This window comes from Mytilus galloprovincialis, chromosome 3 (assembly GCF_965363235.1).
Source record: "Mytilus galloprovincialis chromosome 3, xbMytGall1.hap1.1, whole genome shotgun sequence".
Taxonomy (NCBI): Eukaryota; Metazoa; Mollusca; class Bivalvia; order Mytilida; family Mytilidae; genus Mytilus; species Mytilus galloprovincialis.
In genome coordinates this window covers 38,438,570-38,461,595 of record NC_134840.1, presented here as the reverse complement: position 1 = coordinate 38,461,595, position 23,026 = coordinate 38,438,570, and the positions used below count along the sequence as shown (strand labels likewise).

General features: G+C 32.6%; 1 protein-coding gene across 1 annotated transcript; it reads right to left on the bottom strand.

Moving 5' to 3' along the window:
- Positions 1-1,388: 1,388 nt before the first annotated feature.
- LOC143066407 (uncharacterized) lies at positions 1,389-11,910 on the bottom strand. Its single transcript, XM_076239343.1, has 3 exons — positions 11,737-11,910; positions 5,326-5,819; positions 1,389-1,412 (listed from the first exon to the last, which is right to left on the bottom strand). The coding sequence occupies exons 1-2, from the start codon at positions 11,845-11,847 to the stop codon at positions 5,448-5,450; spliced, it is 483 nt and encodes a 160-aa protein (XP_076095458.1). The 5' UTR covers positions 11,848-11,910; the 3' UTR covers positions 1,389-1,412; positions 5,326-5,447.
- Positions 11,911-23,026: the final 11,116 nt, after the last annotated feature.

Below are 23,026 nucleotides of genomic sequence, written 5' to 3'. Positions count from 1 at the left end.
AAGTCAATAATATCTAATAAATAAAGCGAGTATCAACATTATTTTTTATTATTTCAAAGCAAAACACGTTAAGAAGATTAAAACTGATCAGAAACAAAATCAGTGTCAAAGCAGATAAAAGAATCAATGTTAAAACAGGAAAAAAATCATGTTAGAACAACTGATAAAAAAAAACATATTCTGTTTGGATTTTCTTTAAATTTAACACGTATGATGCATATTGATAAGAAACTATTAACAAGCTTTTCAATTTTGATAATAAATGGAAGTGTTAAAATTGAAATAGCAATACTATATAACATGTAAAGTATGACAATATTCATAGTCAATGAACCATGAAAGAAGGTACATGGCTAAACAATCTCCATAGAGACTTTCAAATGCCAATCCATTTGCAAAATAAATATCTTTGTCTTACCAATAGCGGTTAATCTTTAACTGCATTAATAACAAACTAATATATGTAAATTAAGCAAAGGTTTCAAAATAATGGACAATGACTGAGGGGATGGAGTCAAATAGTTTCCATGGAAATTAGATAGGCCAATGCTTATACAAAGTTCTTGTTCTGCATATCAATTTACATTGGCCTACAACTAGTGGTTCCCCATGAACTGATCTAATCACAACCTAAAACATGAAAACAAAGCAAAAGTTTCAAAGTCAATAGACTCTGGCTGAGGGGCAGGGCCAAAATGTTTCCATGAGAATGATGTAGTCCAATGCTTACACAACTGCACACTAAATATTATTGACCTACAACTGGTGGATCACCATAATCTAGACCTAATCCAAGGACACCATAAACAGCTTACCTTTGTCTAGCTTTTTGACTCCGTCAAGGCTAGACAAAAATCAACGTCTGAATATAAATAACTAAGTCTTGCATTATATTTTAAATAAGCACTCTAAGATTAAGGAAAATCGCTAAAAACTACGTCTAGTTTTATTCACGTTTTCTCTGAGCCCTGTGTTTGGGCTGCTTTCGAACAATCAATAAACAGAAATGTATGCACTTCTTTTATGTTTTAATCCATGAGCATACCTTGAAATCGACAAATTTGCTAACACAAAATACATAATATGCTAAAATTTGCATATTTTTTTTTAATTTTTTTCTTTAATTAAGAGACTGGGCAAATAAAATTTATCAAGACGAAAGAAAGTAATGATGCGAAATTAATCTTGTCTACATCATAAATGATCAATGATACCAGGCTTTTTATAAATAAATGCAACAGTAGTATATCAATGTTCAAAATTGGTTGAGAAAAATAATGATAATACGCGATACTTTCTTGTTCGAAACAAAATAAGAAAATATGCAAGAATCAGCAGTACTTTAGTGAACCAATGGTATAAATAAATAAATTAATATAAAGACTTACCAATTATATTCTGTTTCTTTTGATCTATAAAATAAGAATTAAACGAAGCATCTTTTCAGAATTAATTGAAAGTTAAAATTTACATTTTAATATCGAATTTGCAATACAACGCTCGGTGTAAAAGATGACTATTATGATAAATACACTTATGTGCAGCATAGGTGACTTTATGGTACTTTTATTGTATTCAGTCTTGTGTTATCATGTTTTGTAATTTTTAGAAATATGTTAAAAATAGTTAAGTTGGGACATATGTGATTATCTGACTTGAAACTCTTTGGAATTCTCTAATTGAAGGGGGCGCTACTTCAAGCACATGTTTTAATATCCAGCCTCTTTTTCAAATTGCTGCCGAAGGAGAAACAAGTACAGAAATTTGGTGACATTCAATTTCATAAAATATTTTTATCCCCTCCCCCTTCCCCTTCTTCCACATTGTAAAGAGGTTCGTTAATGGTTGATTTGAATGAGGACAATTAGAGCGGTATCTGCTCCCAAAAGTTGAGATGTTACGCTATTATTAACAAATTTATAGTCAAGGGGAGATAACTCTAAATTAATTGACTTTTCAAAAAATTCAATTTCAATAATTGATGACATTTGTCTTTTCATTATTACATAATATGCTCATTGGTTCAGACTGTAATGAAAGTATTGTATATTTAAATTCATAATTGGTACTTATAATTGTAGTGTATGCAAATTTTATACATGTATCTTTTGATATGATTGATTCTGAAACATAAACTGTCACATCTGTGGCCTTCATCATCATTATATGTGTTAGTTGTTATTTCACCTTTAGCGGACCATAAACATATGTTTACAGAAATAATTCTAAGGAAGCTACAGTGATTGTTATCATTTATCAATATGTTACAGTGAATTTGTAAAATCAGGAATTTTGTAAAATACCTGGAATAATTAGTGATTTTTTTATCAATAACTGTTTCTGGTATTTTACAAAATCACTGAAAATATTGCTAGGGATTTTACAAAATCCCTGATCACAACTTTAAACTTTATATTAGAAATGTGTTTTTCTTAATACAACTTAAACAAACCAATGATTTTGAAATATTCTTTTCAATGAAAGTACTAGTGAAAACGGTGTACAGTGATTATGAATAATAGGCATATAAACCTATATTAAGACTACAGTTTACATATTTTTGCATGATATGTTTGGGTGACATACATCAACTGTTAAACAATTGTCTTGCTTTTCGACAAACACACTTATTTTGTTCACATCTATTCTTTCAACAACATCCACATAAAAAAATTTCATCACAAATAGAAAACTATTTAACTGCTTGTCGAACAGATATGAAATTGTCAACTGACACAGCTGATGGACTCGAAAACAGATAATTAATGGGTTCAAGCTGGTTTCCATTGTAAGACCGTAGCAAAATGCCATGTTTAAATAAAGGACTTAGTGTCTAGTATATTTTAAAAGTCTTCAAGACATGCAAATAATTTGATATCTTTAAGTTCTGGTGAATCCATTTTTTATTATCTATTTTATAACGTCTCCTAATTATTGAACAACTTCATATCTATGTTAAATAAAATTCTTCTGGTTTGATTTTGATCTAAAGAAAAGATATCGTATAGTAGATAGTTATCAAAGGTACCAGGATTATAATTTAGTACGCCAGACGCGCGTTTCGTCTATATAAGACTCATCAGTGACGCTCATATCAAAATATTTATTAAGCCAAACAAGTAAAAAGTTGAAGAGCATTGAGGATCCAAAGTTCCAAAACGTTGTGCCAAATACGGCTAAGGTAATCTATGCCTGGGATAAGAAAATCCTTAGTTTTCGAAAAATTCAAAGTTTTGTTAACAGGAAATTTGTAAAAATGACCACATTATTGATATTCATGTCAACACCGAAGTGTTGACTACTGGGCTGGTGATACCCTCGGGGACGAAACGTCCACCAGCAGTGGCATCGACCCAGTGGTGTAAATAGTTATCAAAGGTACCAGGATTATAATTTAGTACGCCAGACGCGCGTTTCGTCTATATAAGACTCATCAGTGACGCTCATATCAAAATATTTATTAAGCCAAACAAGTAAAAAGTTGAAGAGCATTGAGGATCCAAAGTTCCAAAACGTTGTGCCAAATACGGCTAAGGTAATCTATGCCTGGGATAAGAAAATCCTTAGTTTTCGAAAAATTCAAAGTTTTGTTAACAGGAAATTTGTAAAAATGACCACATTATTGATATTCATGTCAACACCGAAGTGTTGACTACTGGGCTGGTGATACCCTCGGGAACGAAACGTCCACCAGCAGTGGCATCGACCCAGTGGTGTAATAGTAACATTTTTAAAGTTTTATCACTTTGTGTTTAAATACATGTATAAGAAGTACTTGAGCTGTGACCAATGTAAGAAATGCAAGTACAAAACAAAGTATTTTTACTTAAACTTTTATGATGTCTTTTTGGTATAATTATTGCTGCAAATTAACAATACCGCGCATACTTATTTTCTGTCATATACCAATTTTCACAATAAGATGCTCTAGTCATGATTTACATGTACTATTTGCCACTGGACCACATAGCCAGTATTTACTGCAATGTACTGTCTTTATATTTGTTTAAAAAATTTGATATAATAGGTTTATACGATTTTATTAATTACTATAAAAGCACTATACATTTAATAAAGATTTCCTTAATTTCGAACAAAGGTATAACAAGAATTTGTATTGTCTTTTTTCTAAGGCTTTAATTAATAAGATTTAAAAGTTCTTATTTCATTCTGGTTCCATGTGTTACATTTTAATTTTCCCTTCTATTGGAATTACATTTTGTGATTAAACTTGCTCTTGGTTTATAGATATATATGTGCCTGAGCCATTTTTCTACAGCGTGTAAAAAAAAAGATTTACTTTCTTTGATTTACTTTCTTTGTTTACAAACTGAATTAAATCAGGGAATCTGTAAAACAGATCTTGATTATTTCAATGATATTGTAAAATCCCTAGTCAAAATCAGGGATTTTATAAAATCACTTATCAGTTCATTGATTATAAAAATCCCTGAAATTTCAGTGGTTTTACAAAATCCCTGATTTTAAAAATTCACTGTACATTGTACTTGCATTTAGGTCTTTGCAAATTTTATTGAATATTTGGACCAAAAATGGTCTTGTGAGCATTTAAGCATATTCTTTCTGTAATTTACAAATAAACATATACATTATATTAAAGACATTGAACTTGTTAGATTTTTTTGAAAAACAACACATCTGAAATAAACAATTGAGTTTATAGTTTTTGATAACTTCATACGTGGAAAATATACTCAACCCGCAGAAATCGTATTGAAACATCGGTAAAACCCAAGTAGTCAATCACGATTTAGAATTACTATATATTATATTTTGTTTTTGGTGAATATTCATGGAAATTAGGCCTAAATAATCAATACATTTGAATTTCTAGCATATCAAAATGTAGCTAAAAGTCCGCTTTGCTGTGTGACACGAAAATCTTACTTTCGAGTACGAGCAAAAAGTAAAATAACAAAAATACCGAAATCCAAGGCAATTCCCAACGAAACGTCTCTTATCAAATGACAAAATCTGAAGTTCAAACACATCAAACATATGGAAAACAATTGTCATATTCCAGACTTAGTATAGGCATTTCTTAAAGTAGAAAATGGTGGATTAAACCCAGTGGCGGATCCAGAGGGGGCTTCCGGGGGTTGGAACCCCCTCTTTTTTTTTGGCCGATCAATGCATTTGAATGGGGACATATAGTTGGAATCCCCCCCTTTTATCCTGGGTTGTGAACCCCCCTTTTTTTAAATGGCTGGATCCGCCCCTGAAACCTGGTTTAATAACTAGCTAATGACCATGCAAGCTGAAATCATCGTTATGTGGTGTTGTGTTATTTAAATCTTCAAATACCTGTTGGGGTTCTCTTTACCGCTTGTAGCATTGCGTCATCTATATGGTTATGTAATCTAATTTCATAGTCGTTCATATTCTTTTGTATAACATTTCTAGTGTCTGTAGTTGACGTAACAATATTAACGTGAGTTTTGTCGACGTAAGTTTGCAATTTTGTCATGTTGGTCATCTCGATGCTTTTCTAAAGAATCAATGCGTGTATTGACCAGGACGTCTGCTAAATGCATGTCTGCTTTGAGATCTTCATAGATAACGTTTCTAGCTGTATCAACATTGTGTTTTATTTCTTGAATGTCGGCTTGGATTCGTGTTTTAGCATCTTCTACTCGATCCAATAACACTTCAGCTCTTTCTTCTTGTGTTATTCTAAAATCACTGAACAATGAGGTAGTTTCTTGAAAATGTGTCTGCAGTTGTTCATCGACATGTATCTGATGGCTCTGAATTTGTGAGCTCATTAATTCTGACTGACCCTTAATGATTGAAATATTCTACAAACGCAAAATAAAACGTGTATTTACGTATAGAAATATACATATATAGGCAAGTTATTTTAATAACTTATTTTATGCAGATGACGGAAATCTTTAGTTTTATTCTAAGTTAATTTGCCTTTCCCTTTGGGGAGCCCCTGCACTAGATAATGTGTGTCAGTATTTACACTACACGTCACAGTTTACACATCCTTGATAAGCAACACGATCGATATTTATGTAAACAATATTTGGGATTTTATCAATTTTGGTCATTGAAAATTAATTACAGACCAAAGGTTTGGTCAATATAGTAATTACATGTTAATGTTTAACCATGAAATGTATCAATGACTATTATGTGTTTCAATAAATCTTTATATAGACATATACTTTATTTACAATAAACTTGTATAAATTTTTAGCTCATTTATTTTGATAGTATTGCGTATATTAACAGGATGCCTCCTAAAAAGAAGCCTAGTGAGAGGCAAGCCAAACGGCAGAAAAAGAACCAGACACAAGAGGATGCAATGACAGCTGCAATCGCAGCAGCTGTGACAGCCAAAGTGCTTGAAAATCTGAAGGAGAATGGCATATTGCCTCAACCCAGTCAGACAAGACCCCTCCCTGTTGAGATGGATGTCATCGAACAGGAAGAAACAACAGGTGAACCCACACACAGTTTGTCACACCACACACAAACTGCTAGCTTTTCAAGCGAAAACGTGTCTAATTTTGGCACCCGCAATACTCAAAACATAGTTCAAATACCTGCACAAAGCTTGGTTGCAGGTTTTGATCAGGTTCACCATGCTACAACTACCTATAAACCAATAGGTAGACCTCTATATACTAAGATAAATTCTAAACTCCAAGAAAAAATTAAAAATAAGGAGTTTATTGATATGTCAGACATACTAGTTGACCACCATCCTGCTGAACTGGATTTTCATTTACCTGTTCAGACCAAGAGGGTGGGCCTGACATCAGGAAAGAAAAAGAGATATGTTAACATTGAAAGTTGGACCGATGCATTTAGCATATTCTCTTCTGTAATTAGGAAGTTTAACCCCAATCACCCTACTTTAGCAGAGGATTTAGCCATTTATATGGATTTGATTCGCCAAATTCAAAAGGATGGTGGCGACTGGTATTTTTACGATGTTAATTTTAGGCAATTACTGCAAAATGATGACACACTTTCTTGGAGTTACGTCGATCAAATTTTACATACAAGGTCCCTTAGTAGATTTATTTCCAAAGCAAATAATACAAACACAATGAAAAGGACTCAAACAAACAATAATGCAAAGCCCTTTCCAAACAGCGCCCCTCGTAAAACATGCCACAGATTTAATGAGGGGCGAATTTGTGATGGAACTTGTGGATACTCCCATATCTGCAGTATCTGTTTCAAAGGTCATTCTAAGTCCCAATGCTACAAGAATAAAACAACAAACAGATCAAATGAGAATGGACCGTCCAGATTTTGAAAATACAGCTAACTTACAACGACCTGCAGCTACTGCAACCACACCTAAACAAATGTAAACTACATACTCCTATTAAGACAGATAGATTGACATTTCATTTGCAAGGTTATGACTCAGAAAAAACACTTTATCTTTTAAACGGTTTTAAAAAAGGTTTTCGATTAGAACATAATGGACCTAGATCACAGTTTAATTGCTCTAACCTTAAATCAGCTAAAAGCAATCCTTTAATAGTACAAGAAAAAATTAACAAAGAAGTTAATTGTCAAAGAGTGATGGGCCCCTATTTAGAAAAACCTTTTTTAAATTTTAGGGTTTAACCATTAGGTCTTGTACCTAAAAAGTCTAAATCAGCTTGGCGATTAATTCATCACTTGTCGTATCCAGACAAAAAGTCTAATTCGGTAAATGCTGGTATTTCCGACGAATCAGCTGCAGTACATTATGCAGGCATAAATGAAGCCATTAATGAAATCAAACAATGCGTAGCCACAAATATCAAGTTTTCCTATCCAAAACCGATGTTAGATCGGCCTTTAGAATCCTTCCAGTAAATCCGTCAGATTATGAATTATTAGGTTTTAAATGGAATAATAAGTTCTACTATGATTGTTGTCTCCCAATGGGATGTCGGACCAGTTGTAAAATATTTGAAGAGTTCAGTACTGCGTTAGAATGGATAGCATTGACGAAATTAGGTATCACTTCAATGGTGCATATCTTGGATGATTTTCTGATCATTGAGAAATCGAAAGAGGATGCAATTTCCAAACTCAAGGCGTTTGTCAATCTATGTGAAGACTTGGGGTACCCTTATCAGCAGAAAAGTTCTCACACATGAAACGTTGTACTTTAAAAGAACTGCAATCACTTATTGGAGTCTTGAGTTTTGCTTGTTCCGTTATTCAACCAGGACGGGCATTTTTGAGAAGGATGATTAATCTAACTATGACTGTATCTGATGGTCAAACTCATGTTTATCTGAATCAGGAAACAAAAGATGACATAAGAATATGGCTACAGTTTTTAGATTCTTTTAATGGGAAATCAATGTTTTTAAATGAAAGTTTCATGTCCAGTAATACTTTGGAACTTCACACTGACGCTGCACAATCTAAAGGTTATGCAGGCATATACGGGTAAAAATGGTTTTATGGTCCATTCTTAGAAAACTGGAAAAACATCAATATAATGACCTTGGAGTTTTACCCTATAATCTTAGCAATTGAGTTATGGGGGACTTTGTGGAGAAATCACTCTATTCTGTTATTCACTGACAATGAGGCACTGGTTTCTGTAATCAATAAACAATCAACATCTGATGGTCCAGCAATGCAAATGGTTAGATACATGGTTTTCAGATATTTGCAATTTAACATATTATTTAAAGCAAAGCTGAGAAGAAGAATATTTTTGCAGATTGCCTTTCTCGTTTACAGGTAGAACAGTTTTTGAGAATATCCCCAGCTGCTCAACCCAAACCGTGCTTAGTTCCACATCAATTCCAGCCACAGAACTTTTGGAGTACGTTACAATCTTAGCAAATGCAGCTCTAGCTCCATCAACTCGAGCTACTTACAGCCGCGCATGGAAAACTTTTGACTCTTTCTGTACAGAAATAATGAACCAAAGCCTTCAGCCACAACTTTCTGTAGCTACTATTTCATTGTTTATTGCCTACATGTTTAAAAAATCATATGCTCCTAGTACAATTTCAACATATCTATCCGCCATAGCCTATGTTCACAAAATGATGTCAATGCCTGACAACACTCAGTCGTTTTTAGTTGAGAAATTAGTTACAGGCACATATTAAAAAAAAACATTTGATAGCCGTCTTCCAATCACAATTCCTATTTTAAACAAGTTGATACAAAGTATAACATTAGTTGTCAAGTGTACATATGATCAAGTTTTGTTCAAAGCAATTTTCTTATTTGCTTTTTCAACTTTCTCTAGAATTGGAGAATTGGTGACGTCAAAAAATGCCCCAAATGATAATGTTCTGCTATTGCACGATGTTTCATTGTCTATATCCAGGGCAAAGCAGCAGAAGTTCAGGTTTGCTTCCGAAGATTTAAGCATAATGTTTAGAGGAATGCCAAAGACCACTTCGTTTTCACATGGTACCGCAATGGAATCAGCCGTCGTTGCCATGGTTGAGTACCTTAAAGTGAGACCCTATTCCGTTCCCACAGAACCATTGTTTTGTTCTGTTGATGCCACTCCATTACATCGTCCAGTCTTTGACAGAATATCACATAAATGCTTAGTTCGCGATACAAAGGACACAGTTTCCGCATAGGAGCAGCAACTGATGCTGCCGAGAGAGGCTTATCCGATTCACAAATACGATCTATGGGACGTTGGAAGTCTAACGCATTTCAAAAATACATAAGATCTCATTTAAATTGATAGGCAATTTTGGTACCTGCTTGCGCCGGTACAATCATTTTTATAGGAATATATACATATTTTTCAGCATCTTTACATTACTTGCTTGGGCTGGTAATTGGCAATCAATACGAATTTTATGTTTGATAAATCTCCAGTTAGTGTGTCATCATATAATAAAAAATATCATTTAAATGCAATAGCAATTATAAAGTCAGAAGGTTTCAACGCATGAAGCTATGTATTCTAACAAAACTTAACAGCTTGGGCCGTTAAGTTTTTTAATGCTTATGCATGATATATTTATGCATACTTAACTATACTGCAAACTTTATCATTGATATATAGATGTTTGTGTGTGGCTCTTATATCTATTTAATTCTTACAATGACTTTGTCTGTTAACATTACGGTACTTGCTTGGGCCGGTATTGTATTTTTAGTTTATGGTTAAATTAGAACTAATTATGATCAGGCATTAAGATCAAAGCTTTATTTTCTGCCAAGTGCTTGGCCTTTGTGGGGTAGGAAAGACTTATTTTATTGCATCTTTCCTGGTGGCTTAGTTGACCCCTTTTCTAGGCCAAGCTACTGTATTATGTAATATGTTATGTAATATGTTATTAGTTATCAAAGGTACCAGGATTATAATTTAGTACGCCAGACGCGCGTTTCGTCTACATAAGACTCATCAGTGACGCTCATATCAAAATATTTTTAAAGCCAAACAAGTAAAAAGTTGAAGAGCATTGAGGATCCAAAATTCCTAAAAATTGTGCCAAATACGGCTAAGGTAATCTATGCCTGGAATAAGAAAATCCTTAGTTTTTCGAAAAATTCAAAGTTTTGTAAACAGGAAATTTATAAAAATGACCACATTATTGATATTCATGTCAACACCGAAGTGTTGACTACTGGGCTGGTGATACCCTCGGGGACGAAACGTCCACCAGCAGTGGCATCGACCCAGTGGTGTAAATAGTTATCAAAGGTACCAGGATTATAATTTAGTTTTTACGTATTTTCATTCATTATTATCGTTTTGTACAGATGTATATATATTGTGTATTTTGATATGAAAGAATTTTTTACGAATAAGTAAAAATTTTGCAATTTACTCTCTAGTTTCTCCATTCATTTATACATTGCCATTACGATACCAAAAAGAACTTTTCGTCGGTTTCTGACCCTTACATCTTGTCAGATGATTTGTTACAGTTGTAGGAAGATAGCATAAAATATATATATGAAGTTTGTTTTATTAAAAGGGTGTAAGCCTCATGTACAAACAGTTTCTTTTATGCAAAGCAACCTCGTACATTTTACAGAAGTGACCCAAGTTCACCACAGAATAAATTTAGCATAACATTTTTTAATGTGACATATAACCTAAAAAGGGATTCATCTGTTCGCTCTGTTATCCCAGCCAGTCCTGGTTACTTTTATTCTGCGAACGATTCACGTCTTCAATATTCCCACAATTTCTTATAGAACATTATCTCCCCTCATATACTTCACATTCTACGATCACATCAACGCACATTTTTACTTAAAAGATGAAAAGAGGAGTGTACGGTAAAAAAAAATGGTCAATATAGGGACATCACCAAAATTTGAACATTTTAATTAAGTTTGTTTGCCTTTCCCGTTTGAATGGTTTTACAATAGTAATTTTTTGTGACTCTTTGAAGACCGTACCTTGACCTATAATGGTTTACTTTTATAAATTGTGAATTGGATGGAGAGTTGTCACATTGGCACTCGTACCACATATTCCAATATCTATTGGATAAGTGTGAATTACGGTTACAATTCGGTTTAGTTCTGTTTGTCCCTGTTATTGATGATGAGAACCTTTTAATAAGCTACGATAACCAATCGAATATTCAACAATCAGAATTTTGATTTTTAATATAAGCATGATGTACGATTTGTTCATAATGTCCAAACATGTGTAAACTTGATTAAAAACAAGTTGAATATAAAAATGTTTGTCCGAAGAACCAATAGAAAATTTGTTCTTTTTTCATTTTTAGAATTGCTTACCTCTTCTATATCAGATTTTTTGTGCTTTTCGTGTAGAAGCAGATTCTGATACTGGATACATAAGGTTGGGTCTAGTGATCGATTCTTTGCATCTTGTAGCTTTTGCTTCATACCATTTTCGACATTACAAACCTTTGCAATGGTTAAAATTGCTGTTTCTACATCAGAAACGTTATTCTGCTAATGTGATGTCGAGATCCTTTGTTGTTACACTTGGTTTTGCTGGACTGCAACAATAAGGTCGTGTAGATAAAATGCAATTACAAGGTAATTTGTGTCCATGTTTGTCCAGTGATATATCTAGTTGATCAGCATGAAGTACTCTGTGTGACCCGGTTTGGGGTGAAGATCCAGATGGACATTGGCAACAACGGAGTTTTTTTATCTACATAATGTAAATGGTAGATTTCGTGCTGATGCTTGTTTAGAAAATTTTCAAAAGACAAATTTTGTTTTGATAAATCATTGTCTAATAGAATAACCAAAGCTTCCTTTCCATGGTCAACGATTAAAGTTGAAAATCTGTAAAAATTCTCTTGATCAGTCATATCTTGTTTATTTTTTCATGATGATGACAGTCTTACATCTGAAACAGACAAGGTATAATTAAACTCCCAGGTAAACTTTTAAATAAAATTGATTATAGTTTAATATAAATACTCTTTACTTACCAGAGGCATGTGCAGCATTGGTGTGCTTTGTTCTCCAGCCTCCTTTTAATGCCTATTTAAATTGACATTTAGTGGTCTTCTGAAAAAGACAATTATAACAAGGTTCGATTCCCATTAGAGCTAATTCCTAATGGTTATACAGATTAGATTTTTGAACTCCAAGAATAAAACACAACCAAATGCAAGTATAATGTATACAGGTTTAACTTCTTCTATGTATATTGTTTACAGATGACAAACTTATGTAAAATGCTTGAGCAAACATTTATACAAATCAATCAAAGTAAACCAAATTCTTACTTTACAAGCATTAGGAAATTAGCTGCAACAATTGAAAAATGTCATTTAGTTTAAACTCTTTTGAATTTAACATGAACTATTGAGGAGAGTATGATTGTTTAAAAGATTTTTAAATTGGACAACTTTACTCTAAAATAAGTTATAAATTAAAAAAAAATGTTTTTTTTATTAGTATGCTCTCCTCAATATGCATATTGTGTTCATAAATATAAGCTCTCCCAGGTGTGCAATTCTTGACAGATATTTATGAAATTTATATCAAAGATTTATATCAGTAATGTCTTGGACGAGTTTATATATAGCATTTGTGTTCCTTAAAAATGCAAGTTCTAAACAAAATTACATTGTATAAGCACATTTAGGTTTACAATCTTTGTTAGATGTTTATAACATTTTCAACAAAGGTTCGTATCAATAGACGTGCCTCTGTAACATTTGAAAATCAGTGCCGATCAACTTCTTTTAAATAGCTTTTTCTTGGATTTATCGAATTGCAATTACATTTTAATGAGAGAAAATGGCAAATCTTATGTTTTTATTATTATTGACCAACCTCTTCATCTACAAAAATATCTGTTTAAATTTTGAAAACTCAAAAAATCAATGTGGCAAAAATTGAAGTGTTGTTGTTTATCAGTGTCATTTACTGTAAAATAAAATGTGCTTATTGGAATAGTTTATCTGGTAATTGATCTATTAAAAGTTTCGGATGTATACTACCTTCGCCAATCCCCACAAACACACAATCTCTGATGAACCACGATGAAAATCTATGTTTTCGTCAGGGAAACTAAGAAAGCCAAATTAATGAGATAGAAATAAAAAAAAAACAAAAAAAAACAGGTGCACAACTATTTTCTTAACGGATATATCTACTAACTCATGTTTAATTGTTATAGGGAGGTGCGGATAATTGATTTGTACCCTCGGAACCACTTTGGTAATCCGTGTTATGGTCTGGAAAATTGAAGGTGCACAACTTTACCCTCTTCGGTTCCCGTTAAAGAAAATGTGCAAATTAAGAGTGCTTCTGGTGAGTGGTCAATTAATATATAGTTTCGGATTAGAGATGTGCTTCCCCCAAAAAACTACATTATAAAATATCCTGTCCTGTACAAGATGTGGTTTAGGGGAAGTTGTAGACTAAAGAAAGAGTAACCTCAAGAGAAGACTCAGCTTTGCAGGCGAAACAAATATTGGAAGTGACAAAAGTGATGTGAACTATTATCTTATAAAACAGTAACTGTGTCGTAGTAGGGATGACTCACCAACCGATGCACACCTACACACATTTGTCCTCCAAAACGTTTGATTTTGATAACAAACGAATTTGTATGCCCCACCTACGATAGTAGAAGGGCATTATGTTTTCTGGTCTGTGCCTCCGTTCGTCCGTCCGTCCGTCGTACCGTTTGTTCGTCCGTGCGTCCGTTCGCCCCACTTCAGGTTAAAGTTTTTGGTCAAGGTAGTTTTTGATGAAGCTGAAGTCCAATCAACTTGAAACTTAGTACACTTGTTGCTTATGATATGATCTTTCTAATTTTAAAGCCAAATTAGACTTTTGACCCCAATTTCACGGTCCATTGAACATAGAAAATGAAAGTGGGAGTTTCAGGTTAAAGTTTTTGGTCAAGGTAGATTTTGATGAAGTTGAAGACCAAACAACTTGAAACTAAGTACACATGTTCCCTATATGGTATGATCTTTCTAAATTTAATGCCAAATTAGATTTTTTACCCAATTTCACGGTCCATTGAACATGTAAAATGATAGTGAGAGTGGGGCATCCATAGGCGGATCCAGGGGGCCCTGGGGGCCACCCCCCCCCCCCTTTCGTGGGAAAAATTTGGTTGATTATATAGAGAATCATTGAAGCATGACTGGAGCGGGCCCCCCTTAGGTCAGTCAGCGCCCCCCCCCCCCCCCCCCCCTTTTAGGAAAAGTTCTGGATCCGCCACTGACATCCGTGTACTTACGACACATTCTTGTTTTTCTATGGTTCATGATATTAATTGATTGTCCTTGAATATTGGTTAGACATCCACCTTTTATATAATGAATTATGATAAATTTGTGATTTGTTTTTTATTTAAATGTGGATTTACAGGCATAGTTTATAGTTCTATCAATAAGGCTATGCTTGGACAGACTGAAAACTCGTTGATTATGCAAAACATTGAAATACTTACGATTTAAGATTTTTAAAAGAATCAATTTGATTATCACACCTTGGCAATCTATGTAAAATGACAACGTTTGAGATCGAAATTACTCCACTGCTCTAGCTACTACCCGATGATAAAGCAGTAAACGGCGGGTTAGTCGGGCTTTTTGCTTCCTTGTACTAACCTTAGATTAGACAGTTATCGCCAGTAGAGGCTATCTTAAAATTAATTTTTAAAAAGAAATAGTTTGCATGAAGAAATGTTATCCTGCACGTTGACACTTGAATCAAACTACGATTCGATCGTTTTTGTTGTACATGGGTTATTTTCAAAAAATGTGGATATTTCAGTTGTGAAATAACAATACAAAAAAATATTCAATTTTCAACTTTAATATATGAAATTGAATAGTTTAACAACAATACAACCTGAAATAAAAATATGCAATCTTAAATGCTACTACAAAAATATTTTTAAAAATAACATAGAAACAAGTATGGGACATATGTCAACTACATAACAGATTTAGTTTCGGTCCCTAATTTTTTTTTAATAATAATTTACATTTTGCTTGATATATATTTCCATAAAAATCATCACACTTTTTTCAAAACAGTTAACATGGTTAAAATAACACTTTTTAGAAACATATTTTAAAGTGAATTTAATTCAGCATTGTCAACTACATAACGCTTTTTGTCAACTACATAACGTTATGTAGTTGACTGTTATGTAGTTGACCTATTTGTGGTTTTTGGATGTTTTTCTTGACCCTAATACTACCAGATAAATGTTTTTTATTGAATTAGAGTCAGTATTATAGACTTTGAATGATTTATGTAAAAAAAAAATATTTATGCCAAAATTTATCAATGTTTTTGCCGTTACAAAGTTGACATAGAATAAAATTACGGAGTAATTTGTACTCACTAAAACTAATCTATAATGAAATGAATCAATGATGTCATCCTGCAACTTAAAGCACGTCATCAGAGGATGAAGAGTAAGTAGAGAGCACTTCCTTAGTTACAAGGGATATAATCAGTTGTTTATTGGCAACATTATTTCATTTGTGTTATGTAGTTGACATTTTTTTAAGTACGAAATGAAAAGTAAAAAAAAATGCTAATAAAATCTAATAATTCCCTGTATTTGTGTATACATACCTGCAGTGATACCTATATATTTATAATAACAAAAGACAAATAATAATTTCAGCTGGGTATTAAAACCAGCATTTAAAAAAGACTAGTTTTTCAATTTCGTACAAGCAATTTTGGGGTTTTTGGACCCTTTGAAACCCACTGGAAGCAATTTCTGTAGCTAAATTTCATATTGAATTTGCTGGAACTTGTTACACACACCAAAAACTAAATGGTGTATCTAAAAATTGGATAAAAATATTTATACTTTTTTAGAAATATTGATTGTACAAGAAAATCCACATTTTTTTAAAAAGGCCCACGTATCCTAAATGATGTGTGTGGTTTGCAAAGAAGCACATTTCAAATATTAGCCGGCTTGACTCGGCGAAACCTCTGCAATTGGTTCAAAGAATTGCAGAAACAAGCATATATAAAGAATTTGTTCGATCACTAATAGAATACTCATCAAAAGTATGGGATCCTTATTACAACAACTCAAGGACATAAACGCATTAGAACCAACCAGAGACAACCAGTGACATTTATTAGCGGCGATTATACCAGATGAAGGAAATAGATGAAATGGAATTTCAAATTGTCGTTACTAGATGTCCACATGTGACCGGGGAGCTGGTACCAGCTATTCAACAAGACACGGTACTCAACGAGTAGAAAACAAACACAATTTAAAAAAAAATAGAGTGTCTTTAGAACAACATAGTTTATTATTGCAAATAACGTAGAGCAAGTTGTTATAATTCCAGTTTGTAGAACTAAATGGTACGTTGTTTTACAGTCTCCCTTGTAAGAAAAGATTCAGATTGGAACAGATTACAGGTACATGACAACGTTGTTGGTGCTAAGACATTAAGGGAATACGATACAGTAGCAGGGGCAGATAATAACGTTGTCGAAACTTGTCATGTTGGTTCCGCGACGTTGTTAATCAGAACGTTGTGATTTCGCGATGTTTCTAATAAGAACGATTACATTTTGCGACGTCGCTTTAGATGTATTCACATTTACGGAAAATTCATTGACGTCATAAACCCGGTTGGGCGGATTTGAAAAAAGTACCTGCTAAAAAAATTGTCCATATCACAAGAGTTGTTATATTTATTCATTATTAATTTAAGTTAAGAAGTAAACAGTATTAACTTGAAATGAGAAAAAAAAATCAAATCCACATACAAAATTTTATATGTGTTTTATTTCATATAGAAAATAAATAAAAGATATGTAAATAATAATACCGTGACGTCGCTGAGACAGAAACCCAACTACACACAAGCCCAATAAGTAATTTAGGTATCAACGTACTGGCTTGATAAATATTTAGTATCTCAGTCATTCCCAAAAAATGGGTACAATTCGAATGTAGACACTGTTAAAAAATAAATTTCAATTGAGCAGAGAGAGAGTGTTGTTTTCTTCTGTGTCTATATCTAGTCTGTCATTTTTTAAATTTTTACTTACACCATTTTAGTTGTTTTCTAGTTTGAGCATTTTTTGTAAGGCAAGGTTAGTATGAACGTATCGGAGGTTAGTGTTGTATGAAGTCATCTTAAAAATTGCATTAGAGAAAAACACAAGATTTAAATCCATGCTCATGTGAAATGGGTTACATTTACCACCATAGCAAACTGATTTATACGTATTATTCTGTATATATTGAAAGCAAATACCAATTTTAAGGTCTGAATTAATATAGTGTTTAAAAAATAATTCAAATAAGTAGTTTTCACAACTTATTTAGTAATAAATTTAAACTAATGAAATGTTATGCTGTATAATATTTTAGTATCATAATACAGCTTTCCAGGAAAAACCCTATTATTTATGTTTTGAATCACTTGTATGTATTTTTTATGCTTGTATTAATCCACACCCCCATCTTTGTTACGGAGGTTGATATCAAACCAGTATCTGAAAGCTGATACATAGTAACACTTAACTCTTTAATGCTAGCTTTTCTAAACAATTTATTGACATTACAAACTAAAAAACTGTTTTCTATCAAGTTATATGTTTCTTTTAGTCAAATGGACTTGTTCTTGTCAAAATCTCCGTAACGATTCATGAACTTTCACTCAAAAATATGTTTTACCTAAACCGAATACTGTTCAACTTAATTTTATTAGCTCTATACAGATAATGTCATCTTCCTTCACACCATAATGTATGTATGATACTCAACTATGAAGTTTTAGAGTCAAATAGTTTCATTTCGAAAATTTCTATCCTCCGTAACGACATTTAAAACCTCCATAACGGACAATTCCAGTTCTTACCAACAGCAAACATATAAATGAATGTAAATATTGGAATTAAATGACAAACAAGACAACAGAATTAAACATTTTTCTTAGTAAATCGTTATCTAAAAAGAGTAAAGTCCTGTTAGAGAAAAAAAAACTTTTTTTCCTTAAATTTCTATCCTCCGTAACGTAAATCAATGATGTCGTCTATGATTGACATCACCTTTTGATTTTTATTAGTGATAATTGATGAACTGATTTGGTATCTATAACAATGTACAAGAATTTCAATTAGTATGATCGTGTTTACATGCATCTTTAGATTTTTTTTATTTGCATAACCTCCGTTACATTGATGAGTCCTAAATAATCTTGAAAATGTTTGCCATAAACCGCTGTTAAAGTTATGATTGTCGTCGTAATTACACAAGTTGTGTTGTAGACTATTTTAAATCTAAGAAAATGGCTGATATAACGTTTATTAAACGTTATAATGTTGCTCACATAATAGGGAAAAAACAAGTTGACCTACCTCTCTCAAAACAACATTTTTTTTCTCAAAATCTGTATTTTGTTTGTCTGTTTTCTTTATAACAAATGATGTCTGCTACAAAAATGACTTTCGGCAGTGTCGGCAGCCGCTGATACTGATAAAAAAGTCTGACAACTTAACTGTAAATAACTGCGTCACGGAGGTTATTTAAACGGAGGTTAGTTTTATTTACATTATACATGGAAATATGTAACAATATTGATAAGTTGCTTTCTCAAAACTGATTATTGAGAAGCTTTATGTGTGCTTTCAATGAAATAATCACCATTTTGATTTGTTCTTGGTTAGTGCGTTCCAAAATACGCGTTACGTAGGTTGGATTCTTATATGCGACAATCGAAAAAAAGAGAAAGAGAAGATTTTTTTTTATTTTTTCGTTTCATTGCAATAAAAGTTAAAGGCAGGATTTTAAAATTTGATTATCAACTTTGCTTAAAGTCACTTTGGGCATGATTTCCAATCATATATAAATAGGTTTTGACTGTACCTAAAGATACGTTACGGTAGGTTATACGTTTATCGGCGACATTGGTTTAATGGGTAAATCAAAGTGTATATTATAACTTTTGATTCTAAAATATTTTTGTGGATAAAAATCAATATAGTGTCAAATAAAAAAAGCAAATCTAATCATGATTTAGATGAAATAAAGTATTTTAATTCACACCGATATTTGGAGTTTTTCTTGGCGACATTCGGAATTCGTGTGATTTCCGTATATTGAATAGAAAATCACACAAATAAATTTACGATATATATCACAAAAGAATATAATTTTATTTTAGTATACATATTAATCACTTAGAACACGAAAAAGATTATCTGTGACATATGTTAAGCTTGCATTTTGTGGTTATTTGCCGGCTACACTGAAATTTTGTAATTGTACCCATTTTTTGGGAATGACTGATCTACACTATTTGGCAAACTATAAATCGTACGGAGAATTTCACTGATAAATTTAACAGACTATCAACGAAATGACAAAATAACATAATAAATAAAGAAAACGACTCATACTGATTCTGACTTTGAATAGGTACATTCTTGAAAACGTTAAACGGCAATTTAGAATTTAACCAAGTGTATGTGTATGAAGAAGAACTGTCAGTTAAAAAGAAACAGTCATAAGCACGGTATTATAGAACAAAGCATCCGTTGATGTGCTAATCCTTATGTACATATTGAGAAAAAAAAAGGCACTCAGGAATTAGGTATCTGACTAACCAGGGAAGTGTTCACACGTTGCAGCTCATGATGTTAAGCTGCTGACCAAAGACAACAAATATGAAGTTACTCTGTGAGGTAGTATCTTAGATAAGAAAAAAAATATTTCTTGGACCACCGGACGGACGGACAAACAATGTGGTTGCACCTACTCCTAGATTGGAGGTATTATTCAGAAAAGTAAGGGAACGGCCATTTCAAAGTTAGAAAGGGAGGGGGTAATGTTTTTCCCCAAAAAGAAATGTTGTGGTCAAGCAGGTGACAAAATTAATTAAAATTCTGAATCCAGATGTTTCCTGTTCCTTAGGCTATATTGTCCAATTTGTTCAATTTTGAAAAAAAAATTGATTGATAGAGTCGAAAAACGAAAACTGAAAAAAAATGTCTTAATAAATGGTTGCTCTCTACGTCATTATTTATATGAACCATAATAAAAGAGAATACCCCGAAAACAAGCTTAGGTAACTTATCTAATGATACAGAATCATGCAATTTCATGCTCTAATACCGACGGCTGTACTTCCAATAAAATGTTAAACTACACCGTAATGGACTATGTTGAATAATTACGACATAAATTTGTTCAAGACCGCTCTAAATATTCACTTTTTATATATGTTCAGAGTAGTGCCTAAGTTGACCCGATTTAATGTGGGTATGGTTATGTTTTCATATAATGCCTATAGAGTAGGCCGTTAGTTTTTCTTATTTGAATCGTTTCACATTTTCATATCGGGGATTTTTAAAGCTGAATAATTACATTAGATGTATGTTTCATTATAATACTTTATTCTCATTGGCTAACTGCACATTACGTGTTATTCCGTAAGCAGTTGCATTGCTCAATACAACTTTTCATTCATGATAACACGTGGTCCAACAATAAAGTGCACAGGTGAATTAAATAAAAAAATATGTAAAATACGTGTTTTCATGATCATAGCTAAAAAATGTAATTATAAGTATTGAATGCTTCTTTTTGTAACTTTATAGGGTTGTAAAAGCGTTGACCGTGCGCACATTTTCCGCGCTTCATACAAAATGTGCTTCGGTCAACGCTTTTACACTCCAATAAATTTACAAAAAGAAGCATTCAATTCTTAACTAATCGATGTGGCTTTTGTTTTTGTTTTGTTGCAGGCCGTATAGTGACCTTTACTTCATTTATCTTCATCATTTGTCCTGATTATAATGTTTTCACATTGTGTCATGTCGGGGCCTTTTGAATTATTAAAACTATTATACTCAGCTGTGTTGTCTACATGAATTGTAGGACTTATGCACATTTTTTTTTATCAGATTTAACTTTTTTGTTTTCAAACGTTTCTTTTATAAAAGTAATTTACTAGAATACTTTTTGTCTAGCCTTCGATTTTAGTCGAAAAAGCGAGACATAGCGATCCTACATGCCGTCGTCGTCGGCGTCGTCGGATGCGTCCACAAATATTCACTCTGTTGTTAAAAGTTTTTGAAATTTTAATAACTTTTTAAACTAACCTGGATTTGTACCAAAGCTTGTGTATGATCAATGGATAGTATCTAGAAGGAAATTTTGTTACCTTTTGTACCTGTTTTTCCGTATTTTACTAATAATTTGACTTAGTTTTTCTTCGAGTTAACATTACATACAGTCTGCAGTTAAAGATTCAAAAAAAAATATTAGATTCATAAACTATTCTGGAATTTTACCAAACTTGGAAAAAGCTTCTTACAATCTAAAGATAGTATCGAAAGAAATATTTTTATTTTTATTTTTTTCTGCTTTTTTGTTGAGTCTGCTATTAATAGCAAAAGTAGGCGAGACACTGGGTTCCGCGGAGCCCTTACGAATTTTTCTATCCAAGTATCATAACAATTCATAAAGGTTTGGCAAATATTTTATGCTATATTACGGATAACCACTATATTACGGATAACCAGCTTTATAAATTTTGATAATTAATATCATTGCTTTCGAAAAAAAATCTTGGCTATACCACTGAACTTGACAGCGTAGTTGTGACCGGCGGGAAAGTTATCATGACGTTGTTGCGATTAAAACTTATTTTAACGTAGTTTAGTGCCTTATTGGTTTGCCATTAAAAATCAATGTTTATTGCTTTTATTGAAAAAACAAGCACATGGACCCCCAGTTTTTTCTTTTGCAATCAATTAAGTAATGTTAAAAGAACGCTTCGCCAAAATTTAAAGGAAAAATCAACGATCAAATTTTTTCTGCACCTCTGAATAGAATCACAAATGTTGTCAATTTCTTTATTTCACTAATAGTAATATAAATTCAGAAAATAACAATTTAGTTTAACCTTAAATTTGTTACATTATGTTGATGCCATAGATCTAGGGATCATTTCACAAAAAAAACCTGGTTAAGTTATGACTGTTCGTTCAAAAGTATTGTTACTTTCCGTAAAAGTCCTTATTTATGGAATTTCTGGGTTTTTACCCCAAATATGCAAATTTCAAACCAAATTATCTGAAAAAGTAAGTCATGAAGGTATATTTTTCTTTGCATATTTCGAAAGTACACATTAAAATTGACCTTGTACCAAACTTTCAAGAAAAATCAACGAGGGATCTCTACTGTATCGTATGCCCTTAAGAGAGGGTTTCAAAACATTGTTGCTCCCACATTGTTGCTCCCACATTGTTGGCTTATAATGATAGAGCCTCTTTCCGTACCATTGATGCCATGTCCTTCAACTTCTTTTTCTTTTTCAGAATCAGGATTGTTAGAAACCCCCACCCGTTCACACTCATTCTCTATGTGCGTTTTTAAGAAATAAGCCTGCAGTTCCGTTATTGTCGTTGATTCATGTACGACATGTTTGCTGGTGTAAATTGTTTTATTATAAATTAGGTCGTTAGTTATCTCGTATTCAATGTTTCACTTTTGCATGTCCGATATTTTATAGCCGACTATACAGTAACTTTTTCCTCATTGCTGAAGAGCGTACAGTTGTCAATATTTGTT

Excerpts from the sequence above, each read along its gene's own strand:
- LOC143066407 (XM_076239343.1), bottom strand. The coding sequence starts at position 11,847 with ATGAAGCAAAAGCTACAAGATGCAAAGAATCGATCACTAGACCCAACC. Across the intron at positions 5,820-11,736 it reads AAAAATCTGATATAGAAGAG|AATATTTCAATCATTAAGGG; the intron begins GTAAGCAATTCT and ends TTGCGTTTGTAG.